A 12,990-nucleotide genomic window follows, 5' to 3' on the forward strand; every position below is an offset into this window, starting at 1 on the left:
GTCGTGATGTGGGGATTGTGGATTCTACCTGCAAAGAACCTCGTAGTGTATCATTAAAAACAGTTAAGTTTTCATGATGATCATTACAATGGAAAATAAAATGCCGGTTCTCAGATGTTGTAAACAAAATCAGTCCTTTTTCCCTTATGGGGTATCCAAGAGCCCAGATAGAGTCCTTACGTAGGTTCCCTACTGGTAGGAGAAAATAACAGAGGCCAACCAGCGAATAATGAGAAGCAAAGCAGCTAGTAAGCCTGATCTTTATTGTTCTGTTGCAACAGGGTGCTCCCTCACACGCAGGAAAGGAGGAGGACCCAGAACGCAGGTGTGTCCGCCCTTATATAGACATTTTAAATTGCCCACCCTGGAGTTCAAGACCACACCCAGAAACTTCATACATACATCACAGAAGGGGCTTAGCTCAAGACCACCCCCCAGACACATCATACCTACATTACAGAAAGGGGGGTCTACAGCAGAAATCTGAGTGCATTGTTCATCTCCTGTCATTGTTTTTCTCCTGTCTGGCAGGTTACCTGTTTAATGGTCACTTGATTGGATTGCCTGGGGAGCCTGGACACTCTTTTGTAATGATAAATAGTTCCTGAGCCAGGTCACAGGCTATTCACACCCTATTCATATCTTAAATGTGCCCTCAAGACAGGATTCGTGAGGAAAGAGACAATGGCGAGGTTTCCCACTTTGACCTTGCAGAGAAAGGTCAATTTGTTCAGGACTTTTTTCTGTGGGTTTTCAGACATGTGGTTTATATATTTATGTACGTGTTTGCTTGGTACATTTATGAACATATCTAAAACCTTAAAATTCTTATCACACAGATCTCTTTCTTTCTGATACAAATGCAATTATTATTTATTGGTTTAGCTGAAGAGATCACAAAAGATAAAATACCTTTCAGACATGTTACGGGAAAAATCTGGGTGCGAGGCTGCTCAGCCACCCAGCTCGGCGGGCAGAGCCCGTGGATCCCTGTGGAACAAAGAAAGAGTCCAGCCACCAACTGGAGCAAATAGCTGTAGGTCAAAGTTTATTGCGCAACAGGTTCAAAGAGGAATTGAACCCCGAGAATGGGGTGACAAAGACTTTTAAAAGTTCTTATCTTATCCCAAGGCAGACGACCCCATGACAGGCAAAGCAAGGTCAACCGGAAAAGAGGGCGGGCGGGCGATCTGATGCACTCTGCAAAGAGAAAGAGAAACCAGAGTGCACCAGTATTTAAAGACTATGGTCCGACCCACCCAATTTGCAACATACAATTTGCCCCAGCAACCCGGTTATCCAATCACAATGCCAGGCAACAACTATTAACCTGCCTGGCAACAAGAGGCCTGGCCTGGCGGCCCACACCGCAACACGTGCTCTCATTTATTGGAGAACATGCTTTGTGTGTGTAGGTCCCTGGGCCACCCCTCAAATAACTCCGCACATAACACGTAATTTTAGTTTTGGTTTTTGGGCACTATTTTGGCCACAACTTTATTAAAATTCAAAATCAGTGAGTGGTTGTTTAGATATTGGTTATCACTATCTGTCCCCCCGCCAGGGACAGAACTGACATCCCGAGGTCCGATCGGTAGCCAGTAGAAGGGAAAGTCAAACTTGGGGGTCATTTGAGCTAAGCGTCGGACCCACGTCGCTCACCCCAGCAGCTCCCCGAAAGCTTGCTGGCCCTGATCCCATGACAGGGATTGGACAGCCCTGATCCCGACAGGGATTGGACGAAATCGTGGCAAGCCCCAGGATTCCTTTAACGGCCTATCCTGACCCCTCCACCACCAGCAATGCCTAACCGCCACACGAGCTTTAACACTCGCCTCCAACCACTCACAAACCCAACCAGGAACCCAATTTTTCAGCCACAGCATCCAACCAAATATCATTCCCCAAATCAGAAAGGTGCACTTCATCCGCCCGGTAAAGGGCTTCCACCTTAAAATAAATGCTAGGGTGGGGAATCACCAAGCCACCCAGCTCCAAAACCTTCTTGCACACTGCAGAGTTAATGCATTTCCTGGCCTTCTCAGTGGCCTCCAGGCGGGGAACACCGCGCCAGGATTGCCTCTGCAACAAGTGAGACCTAATAATTCTCACAGTAGGAAGCAAGGCAGCCAAATGCTCCAAATCCCTCATGATAATGGAGCGTAAAGAAAGGCAATCAACAGTTGCCACATCATTTCCCCCTAGCTGTACCACTATGGCCGTAGGGGGAGGGGAAGAAAGCAGCCGACACTCAATAAGCAGCAAAAACTCTTCCCATAGCATTCCGCGTCTGGAAATCCATGACACTTGCACGTGCTGAGGGAGGCCGAGGCACGATCCCCTGGTAGATTGCCTCGCTCTGATGCCAGCCCAATGAACGATGCTGTGTCCCACTATCCAGACGCAGATCGACGAAGGATCTACAAGTGGAAACAACAAGCATTAGTAACAAAATCAACATTTGTTACGCACATAACCCTTGAAGGCATCAGATTTCCACCTCCCCAGATCCTTAATCCTGGCAGCTGACAAACCCCAATGGGCTGCCATGGTCGCTGCCCCTATGCGAAAAGAATGAGGGGCAAAACCGGATGCCAAGATCCCACAAGCCGCAATAACTTTACGCATGATTTTTGCGAACTGGTGATGCGCCAGAGAGTGACCACCTTCATGCATGAGCAAGGGACCATTCCCAGGAGGCCTCAAGGCCAAGTACCTCCTTACGTCCTTGACAGGGCATGGGCCCGCCTCCCCAGTGGCAGGGAGGTGGATAACCTCCCCCCGACCCAACTGGTCAGTTTTGGAATTGCGCACTAATAGTCTCAACTCCAGGGGGGACACGCTAATATCTTGGAAGAGCAACCCATGGGAACCAGCAGCTGAGTTGCACTCCACTACAAACTCTTCCACCCGAAGGGCTCCGAAAAATGCTAATGAAAACGCCGCTGAAAAAAGGCGTGCTTCATATTTAGACCAGCACACACTCCTCAACTTGGAGCGCATTCTGGACAACAACTCAAAGGTGACAGGACGCCTGGCAGCTGTCCTGGGGGGGGGGGCAAGTCTGCCCCACCCTTCCATGGCCTTACGCACCACAAACCTTTTACAAGGGTCCTTGTCATACAAAGACTTGCTAAAAGATGAGATTGCTGCGGAATGAATTCTCAGAGTTCTGGCAGCGCGGCCCAGCTGAAACAAATGAGCTAAGTATTGCAGGACCTGAGAAGTGGAAGGAGGGGGTTTAAAATTGCTGGACACCGACTGCATGAATTTTAAAAAGTCAGCCCAATGTCAGGATTCTGAGCCGCAGTCAGAGGTAACTGGCCTCACTCCAGGCATTCAGCTTGAATCCTTGTTGACCTTCCCGTCTGCGTCTCCCGGCAGGATACAGGCAACGTCACAAATCGGCGATCCTCCTCAAACGTGAGAAGAACACACCCTCCTCCCTCCTCCCTGCTTCCCCAGGGAGGGGAAAGAGTCAGACAGAAATCTATTTACATCGCTTTTATTCCTGTCATTCCAGCAGTACAGAGAAACGTTTCTGCACTCTCCAGACTCCAGACTCCAGCAGTAGATTCACAATTCCGCCCCTGTACTTCCAGTACAGGTCAGATGACACTCTGAGCTAACATCCGGTGCTCAGTACAATGAATAGACTGCCCCTTTTTCCCAATAGTACAGTCCCACACAACAACATCCTGTTTTGCATTCCAGACACCTGCAGCTGGCTTTCGCATTGCTGCTTTTTCCTGACACCCAAGCCTTTTTATAAAATCACAAAATGGACGCAGAAATGGAAGCTGCTACTCCCTGCATGACTAAATGCTGCCAAGATTCCAGAGGTGCGGAGGAAAATACTCAGGAAGCTTCTGAGCTTCTGGAGCCAGGGACCAGAATCGCTCCATCTGAAAACGGGGTAGAGCATCAGCAATCTTGTTAGATATACCGGGGATGAAGCGTGTCAAAAACACAATATTAAACCTCAGACAATGTAAAACAAAGGCCCGCAGAAGGGCCGATACCCTGGGAGAACGGGAGGACTATTTTGCCAGCATGTTCACCACCGCCTGGTTGCCGGACCAGAAACAAATCCGACGGTCCCTGAATTTAGCGACCCACAAATGCACTGCTACTGAAATGGGGAAAAAACTCGAGAAATGTTAAGTCTCGCGTAATCGCTTCCCCTTGCCATTCGGGCGGCCACCGCATGGCACACCATCTCCCATTCCAGTACAACCCAAAGCCTAATGAACCAGTGCAACTGAAACTCATTGTGGAGGTTCAAAACGTCCTGCCACAAGGATACACCATTGAATTCTTCTAGGAATTCCAGCCAAACTTGCAGGTCCGCCCATACCTGCGCGGACAGTCACACTCAATGCTGTGAAGCCCGTAACCCAGCCGTGAGCATGGCCAGACGGGAGCAGAAGGGGCGACCAGGCGCCACCACTCTGCATGCAAAATTCAAATGACCCAATAATGACTGAAGCTGCCTCAGAGTAACCTTCCGTAATGGAAAAATCTCCTGAATAACCTTACGCAATATAGTTACCGTATTTTGCGCCCCATAGGACGCTCTGGCCCATAGGACGCACCTAGTTTTTTGGGGGGGAAATAAAGAAAAAAAAATATTTTCCCCCAGGTGCGGGGCTGGAAGAACCAGGTGGGGGAACAGTGGGAAGGCAGGCTCTGCCTCCCCGTTGTACCCCGAGCTTGTGGGGCTGGCGATGGGGAGAAGTGCGCTGATCCCGGGACTGCAGGCAGTTCTGCGTGGCCATCCGGAGCGGGGCGGGACTTTGCGCCCGGCTCCCGGTGGCCATGCAGAGCTGCGCTGAGCCGGGGACTGCAGGCAGCTCTGCGCGGCCATCAGGAGCGGGGCAGGACTTCGCGCCCGGTGGCCGCGCAGAGCTGCGCTGATCCCGGGACTGCAAGCAGTTCTGCGCGTCCATCGGGAGCGGGGCGGGACTTTCCGCCCCGCTCCCGATGGACGCGCAGAGCTGCGCTGATCCCGGGACTGCAGGCAGCTCTGCGCAGCCATCTGGAGGGGGGCGGGACTTCGCGCCTCTCTCCCGATGGCCACGCAGAGCTGCGCTGAGCCCGGGACTGCAGGCAGCTCTGCGTGGCCATCCGGAGCGGGGCGGGACTTTGCGCCCGGCTCCCGGTGGCCATGCAGAGCTGCGCTGAGCCGGGGACTGCAGGCAGCTCTGCGCGGCCATCGGGAGCGGGGCAGGACTTCGCGCCCGGTGGCCGCGCAGAGCTGCGCTGATCCCGGGACTGCAAGCAGTTCTGCGCGTCCATCGGGAGCGGGGCGGGACTTTCCGCCCCGCTCCCGATGGACGCGCAGAGCTGCGCTGATCCCGGGACTGCAGGCAGCTCTGCGCAGCCATCTGGAGGGGGGCGGGACTTCGCGCCCCTCTCCTGATGGCCACGCAGAGCTGCGCTGAGCCCGGGACTGCAGGCAGCTCTGCGCGGCCATTGGGAGCGGGGCAGGACTTTGCGCCCGGCTCCTGGTGGCTGCACAGAGCTGCGCTGATCCCGGGACTGCAGGCAGCTCTGCGCGGCCATCCGGAGGGGGGCGGGACTTCGCGCCCCTCTCCCGATGGCCACGCAGAGCTGTGCTGAGCCCGGGACTGCAGGCAGTTCTGCGTGGCCATCCGGAGCAGGGCGGGACTTTGCGCCCGGCTCCCGGTGGCCATGCAGAGCTGCGCTGAGCCGGGAACTGCAGGCAGCTCTGCGCGGCCATCGGGAGCGGGGCAGGACTTCGCGCCCGGTGGCCGCGCAGAGCTGCGCTGATCCCGGGACTGCAAGCAGTTCTGCGCGTCCATCGGGAGCGGGGCGGGACTTTCCGCCCCGCTCCCGATGGACGCGCAGAGCTGCGCTGATCCCGGGACTGCAGGCAGCTCTGCGCAGCCATCTGGAGGGGGGCGGGACTTCGCGCCTCTCTCCCGATGGCCACGCAGAGCTGCGCTGAGCCCGGGACTGCAGGCAGCTCTGCGTGGCCATCCGGAGCGGGGCGGGACTTTGCGCCCGGCTCCCGGTGGCCATGCAGAGCTGCGCTGAGCCGGGGACTGCAGGCAGCTCTGCGCGGCCATCGGGAGCGGGGCAGGACTTCGCGCCCGGTGGCCGCGCAGAGCTGCGCTGATCCCGGGACTGCAAGCAGTTCTGCGCGTCCATCGGGAGCGGGGCGGGACTTTCCGCCCCGCTCCCGATGGACGCGCAGAGCTGCGCTGATCCCGGGACTGCAGGCAGCTCTGCGCAGCCATCTGGAGGGGGGCGGGACTTCGCGCCCCTCTCCCGATGGCCACGCAGAGCTGCGCTGAGCCCGGGACTGCAGGCAGCTCTGCGCGGCCATTGGGAGCGGGGCAGGACTTTGCGCCCGGCTCCTGGTGGCTGCACAGAGCTGCGCTGATCCCGGGACTGCAGGCAGCTCTGCGCGGCCATCCGGAGGGGGGCGGGACTTCGCGCCCCTCTCCCGATGGCCACGCAGAGCTGTGCTGAGCCCGGGACTGCAGGCAGCTCTGCGTGGCCATTGGGAGCGGGGCGGGACTTTGTGCCCGGCTCCCGGTGGCCGCGCAGAGCTGCGCTGAGCCAGGGACTGCAGGCAGCTCTGCAAAACCCTCGGAGCCGGTCTCCCGAGGGTTGCGCAGAGCTTCCTGAAGCCTGGAGAGCGAGAGGGGTCGGTGCACACTGACCCCTCTCGCTCTCCAGGCTTCAGCGAAAGCCTGCATTCGCCCCATAGGATGCACACACATTTCCCCTTCATTTTTGGAGGGGAAAAAGTGCATCCTATAGGGCAAAAAATACGGTATCTTATTTGGGGGTAAGCTGGATGTTTGAGCATTGGTATCCAACCGAATGCCCAAATATGTCAATTGAGTAGCTGGGCCTTCTGTTTTACCCACTGCCAAGGGGACCCCCAGGTCTCCCATAAGGGAAGCAAAGGCCTCCAGTAACACAACGCAGTTGCCAGTGTCGTGTGCTGAGGCCAACAAAAAGTTGTCCAAAAAATGGGACACGCCCCCCAGGCAAGTCTTAACATGCAAGGCCCAATCCAAAAAAGGTACTAAAACACTCAAAGGCAGGACATGCTATGGAACAGCCCATAGGCATAGCCTTGTCAAAATAAAACTTCCCCTCAAATTGGAATCCCAACAGCCAAAAGTCCTCAGGATGAATAGGCAGCAGGCAAAATGTCTACTCAATGTCACACTTCGCCAGCAAGGCCCCAGGGCCAAATTCCCTGATCATCTTGATCGCCTGATCAAGAGATGCATATTTCACTGAACACAGCTCCAGGGGAATGACGTCATTTACTGATGTGCCTCTAGGGTGAGATAAATTATGAATAAGGCGAAATTCCCCCGCAGCCTTCTTCGGGACAATACCCAAAGGTGAAATATGCAAATTAGGAAACGGAGGTGACATAAAAGGGCCAGCCATATGTCGTAAGGCCAACTCCTTTCCAATCTTCCTACGGGCGATGTCAGGCATCTCCCGCAGTGACTTCTGATTGCGAGGATTCCGTGTCACGGACACCGTGGCTACAGGAATCCTAAAACCCATTGAAAACCCTTCCCTCAAATAGTCTGCAGCCTCGCGCTTAGGATAAGACTGCAGCCAAGGCAACGACGCTGACAATCTTACCGGCGTATAGGCCATAGACAATAAGTTGCTACTTTCCAGCTCCAGTGGAGGAAGCGGGGGTAGTGGCCTTTGGGGGCTGCTGGGAGCCCCCCTTTCCCCCTCGAAAGGGCCGCCGGCCACCCTGGCAGTTGGTAGTGGGGTGACCCCCACTGCACTTCTCGCCTCTATGGGGATATCTGCAGGGTTGTTGCTGACACCCTCTTTTATTAAAATCCCAACAGATTATCTTACGCCCAGGCCGAAAAGGGGCTGCCTTCTGCTTGGACTGATCTAAGGTCTTCTTTTCAAAGTGTGGAACCACATAAGTGGTCCACACATCCAAATCCCTGCGGTCCCATTGAGCCGTCAGGATACGGGCAGCACGGCATCGAAAATTTTCATCGTAATTTATAGCCGCCACCTCTCTGGCCATGGCATAAGCCGAGTGCACAATAGACGTACACAAAGAGATGCAAAGCTCTCCTTGGATAAGAAGCCAAGGCAATTCCAGCGAAGACCTGGAAGCTATCCAACCAGTGCTCAAATGTTCTGTCAGCCTTCTTAAACACCGTCCGCTTCTTTGGGGCGGAAACAGCCTTATCTTGAGCGTCCAATCTCGCGGTCGGCAGTGCCATGTCAAAAATGTCCACATAGCGGCCATTCAAAATCCTTGACCGCAATTTGGAGGACAAATGAGCCCCCGGTATAATGTCCCTAACAGAATTAGTAGAGACCCTTACATCAGGGACCAGTCTACCGTCGCGGCAATCAAGGATTGCCCCATACCTAGCCCTATGTGAATTAGCCCTGTGTTGCCAAGGCCACCCTGGCAATCCGCCGACGGCTTCTCCATAACCCCAATAAAGGTCAAGAGAGGCATCAGTCTCGTCCCCCGAACTCCCAGAAGACATACCAGTGGAGGAAGATGAAGTCTCGACCCTCCTCCTCTTGGAACGCCTTCTGGAACTCTTCTTACGGCGACAGTGCCCCCCAGAAGAAGATTTCGCAGAAACGGGCAAGTTGTCTTCCATTGAAGAGTCCGTGTCAACCCCAACTTGTGCAGCACCTGAGGTAGACTGAATAGAAAAATCCTGTGAGAGACCCAAACCAGATGGTAGAACGGGGGAGGACTGAGCTGGCAAGATTGCCCTGGCAGGAGTCGACCCCCTGGCCCGCTTCCCCAAGTGGTGCCTAGCTGAATGTCTCCCCCCCCCCTAGGGCCAACCTGAGGCACAGGTAAGGTAAGGGACTGAGACGGGGGTTCCGCCAACAAATCCCCAGTCACTAATGCTTCTCTCTCATCTTCACTAGATGACGACAGAACAGGGGAAGAAGCAGACGCAGGCACAAGCGAAGTCGATGGTTGGGAGGCACAGCGTCGAATAAGGCCGTCCACCTCCGCAGCAAGACGTGCTAGAGCCACAGGGTCACCTGCTATCCCTGATACCAGAGATTCCAATTGGCCTCCAGACTGAGTTGGGGTGGCAGAATGCAGCGATTGTGACAGACCCTTAATGGGCCGCTTAGAGGAGACGACCGTCACAGCCTTCTTCCCAGCAGCCTTTTTCCCAGCAGCCTTCTTCGGGGCCATGTCTGGTTAATAGAAGAATAGCAAGATTAATGAATAGCACTAAGCAATGAAATAGTCGACAAGACTTCTGGGTTGGCACCATCGGTAATGGCGGATTCCCTCTGACTTTCTGAGGGACCAGCTCCGCGGGATCGGGTCTGCACCGCTGCGGCAAAGCGGGAACCCTTCAAAAATCAAAGGCGGGTGAGGCCTGTGAACGTGGGACTTGGCGGGCACCTTTTGCGCCCCCCCAATTTGCGAAGGAACCCATTTATGGGCTCCGGAGCGAAACGGGGTGAGCGGCACGGTGCTGAGAGTCGACTGCTTCTTCCACGGAGTGAAGCCGCACAGCCGTTATCGGAGAGTGCTGACTTTTTCCTGGGACAATTCGACTTCAAAAGCAACTACCCGTGAGTAGGATAAAATTGGACTTAAAGGGATAAAACAATTAATTTGGCACCGAAGCGGGGAGGCATAAACAGGAAGTCCGCCTTCCGTTTCTTGTAAACAGATCAAAGCAAAGAGACTGTAAGCGGAAACTTTGAAAGACGCTTGAAAAAGGACTCAAATCCTAACATCAGAAAAGTGATCTCCCCTCCGGATTGCAGGAGAGGAGGGGGGAAAGGTTTGAACTGTATTTATCTGCAAAAAAAGAGAGGAAAGGAAGCTAAAATCCACCGCTTAGAACCTGGGAATGGACTGCCTAGGGACAAGGAATGCCGTTCAGTGAAAAGCACTATTGGCAAATAGAGTACTGTTGACAGCTAACTCTGCAAGAGAGATACAGTGTTTCTGGACTTCTCCTGGTTTTAAAGTAACTGGAGATTAAGCGCAATTGAAACTGTCGTCTTTTTGTAAATTGGGGAATTTTAAAAAGGTTGTTTTCTTTTCAAAGTTACAAGTTTTGACTGTTACTGTGTCCCCCTAGAGGAGGTTGGACATTGTTACAATAACAACTGGGCCAGGGGAATTTTCCACTTCAAAACAAATCCTAGCTGTGGGACTGACCTTGGACTCTAATTAGAGTGTTATGGCAGATGGAAGAGGAAAGTTAGAGTTGTTTCATGAAAAAACTACGAGGTCTGGCAGATCCTTTCATACAGATATGGGGTCGCAGCGAAGAACTTCAACACCTGGTCCTTCTGGACCATCTGGATTATCAGGGACTGCACCTGTACAAGTTAAATCAAAAGGAATGTCGTCTAAAGACGTTTTAGCTTTGGACTTCCGGAGGCGGCGCGAAACTGTAATGGCGGTCCTCTTCATTCTTTGAAGAGGGGCTCCGCAGAAAAGGGTCGCACGCTGCGGCATAGCGGCGACCTACTAAGAAAAACCACGGGTAGAGTGAGCCCGTGGCCGTGGGACTCGGCGGGCACCAGAAGCTACCCCAAAATCACAGAAGGGACCCCGTAAGGAGATCCGGAGTGAAGGAGGGGGAGCGGTGCTGTGAGTTCATCGCTCTTTCCGCGGAAGCGAAGCCGCGCGGCTGTTGCAGATGAGCGCTGACCTTTCTTCCTAAAATCAACACCAAGCTGCAAGCAACATACCCGTGAGTAAGGGGCATTAAAATTGATAAAGAATCTGCTGAATTTGGCTGAAACCGGGAGACGAGAAAAGGGAAGTCCGCCTCCCGGCATTGCTGGCAAGATCAAAGCAAAGATTTGAGAAGCGGGAAGCACTTTAAAAGAGACTGTGGGAAGTTTAAACTTTCGTGCACTTACGGAGTTGCTCTCTTTTAAATGGAAGATAGGAACTGCTATTGAATAAAAGGGACTTTAAGTATTAAGTTGGGACTTTCCTCCTACTTTTTGGGCTGCAATCTTAAAGAGCCGGATTATCGGGCTGCCAGGGAGGAGAGATTGTTAAACTGCGGATACAGTTACTGAAACTTAATGGAACTTAACTGTTACTTTTGAGCAGTAACAGACTGGATGTGACATTGTTGCAGACACCTTCTATGAAACTTTGTTTAACGTTAAAAAGTGCTCTGGAGAACTTTTGGTCTGTGCAGGGACTATTGTATTTTTTGAACTGCGTCAAATTGGAATTTTAATGGCGGAAAACTTCCTTCTTTGTTCCTGAAGTTTGGTGGCACTCCCCCTAGAGGGCTTTGGGATTACAAAAACCTGGGAACTGACTTTTGTTTTGACTTTCTCTTCACTGACTGTTTATAATTGGATCTGTCTTTCCCATGGAACAATTGACAATTTGACCTTGAACATTGACAGATGTGTAATGAGCGGTACAGGGAGAACAAGAGCATCTAAAGCCAAGGAAACTAAAGAGGCCAAGGAAAAAGAAAAGGAAAAAAAACCAGCACAACTTTTACAAACAACTCTGACCCAAGGACGCCGATCATCGGTCCCAACTGTGCTGGTAGCACAAAAGGTGGAAGTTGAAAAGACTGAGAAGCCCACTGAGGAAGATATGGCAACAGGTGGATCAGACGCAGTCTTGAAACAAATATTGGAGCAATTGTCAAAGTTAAATCAAAAGGTGGACAACCAGTCTTTGAAAATAGATAAAGCGACATCCTCGATTCAAAAATTGACTGAACAAGTTTCCCAGCACACACAAGCAATAGAGAATCTGCAAGGAGCAACAGCTGAAAATCGTGAATTAGCTGGGGAAGCTATTCAGAAAGTTGGAGCTTTACAGAAGGAGGTTGAGGAGATAAAGGGAGAAGTCAAGCCTCTGCACAAACAGGTGGGTGAACAACAAGCCTACCTGTCAATGGTGGAATTGAAAAATCGCGAGAACAACCTTAAATTGAGAGGCATCCCAGAACTTGAGCAAGGAGACCTGATTGGATATTTGTCACAAGAATTCGCCAAGTTCTGGGGTATAAAGGAAGATACAGACTTTAAAATTGTTTCGGCATTCAGACTGGGAAGATTGGTAAGGAAGGACAGATCCAGAGACTGTTTAATAATTTTAAGATCAAAGGAAGAGAGAGACAAGATTCTAGGCCTTCACTTTAAAAAAGCAATAGAAATACAAGATAAAAGGGTGGAAATTTACAGAGATATCCCGAGACAGCTACTGGAACTCAGAGCTACCTACGCAGAGTTAGCAAAACTGCTGAGACACAACGCAATACCCTATAGGTGGGAGTTTCCACAAGGATTATCTTTCACTTACAAAGATAAGAAGGTCAAAATTAGAACAACTGAAGACAATCAAAAGTTCCTGCACGACCACGGGGAAGATCTTCAAAAAGGAGCATCTTGGCTACCACCCTTACCTACACCAGCACCGCCTGGAGGCGGGCCAACGCCTACACCCTCAGGATCTGAGGAAAAGGAAGACACCCCACTTTAGGAACAACTTTAGAACAGGATGTCTCTGCAGCTACTCAGTTGGAACATAAATGGCGGAAATTCTCCGGAAAAAAGAAGGAGGATATTCCATATTTTGAAGAAAGAACAATTGGACATAATATGCCTACAAGAAACACACGTGACTAGGCTCCATAGGAAAGTGCTAATTAATAAAAGACTAGGTCAAGAATTTATCTCATCGGATAAAGTCAAGAAAAGAGGTGTGGTGATATATGCAAAGGAGAACCTGTCACCAAAATTTTTATTTAAGGATGATCAAGGAAGAATATTGGCAATTGAAATTCAAACACAAGGAGAGAAAATTATGATATTAGGAATCTACGCTCCAAATGACGGGAAATCAGAATTTTACAAGAAGCTGCATGAGACTATGCTGGACTATATGGACTATTCTAACATCATCTTGATGGGAGACATGAATGGGGTGGTGTCAACAAATATGGACAAATCTCAAAA

General features: G+C 51.8%; 1 protein-coding gene across 1 annotated transcript; it reads right to left on the bottom strand.

The window, feature by feature from the left end:
- Window positions 1-210: 210 nt before the first annotated feature.
- Window positions 211-10,365, bottom strand: LOC310711735 (uncharacterized protein). The gene is made up of 3 exons (XM_083513960.1): window positions 8,849-10,365; window positions 8,537-8,699; window positions 211-2,420 (listed from the first exon to the last, which is right to left on the bottom strand). Exons 1-3 carry the CDS (start codon window positions 9,212-9,214, stop codon window positions 1,846-1,848), a joined length of 1,104 nt encoding a protein of 367 aa, XP_083370086.1. The 5' UTR covers window positions 9,215-10,365; the 3' UTR covers window positions 211-1,845.
- Between the last annotated feature and the right edge of the window lie 2,625 nt (window positions 10,366-12,990).

The sequence above is a fragment of the Podarcis liolepis genome (genome assembly GCF_965112155.1).
Source record: "Podarcis liolepis genome assembly, chromosome: 7".
Lineage (NCBI taxonomy): Eukaryota > Metazoa > Chordata > Lepidosauria > Squamata > Lacertidae > Podarcis > Podarcis liolepis.

Excerpts from the sequence above, each read along its gene's own strand:
- LOC310711735 (XM_083513960.1), bottom strand. The coding sequence starts at position 9,214 with ATGGCCCCGAAGAAGGCTGCTGGGAAAAAGGCTGCTGGGAAGAAGGCT. Across the intron at positions 8,700-8,848 it reads TTACCTTACCTGTGCCTCAG|TCTACCTCAGGTGCTGCACA; the intron begins GTTGGCCCTAGG and ends TTTTCTATTCAG. Across the intron at positions 2,421-8,536 it reads GACTTCATCTTCCTCCACTG|ATCCTTCGTCGATCTGCGTC; the intron begins GTATGTCTTCTG and ends TTCCACTTGTAG.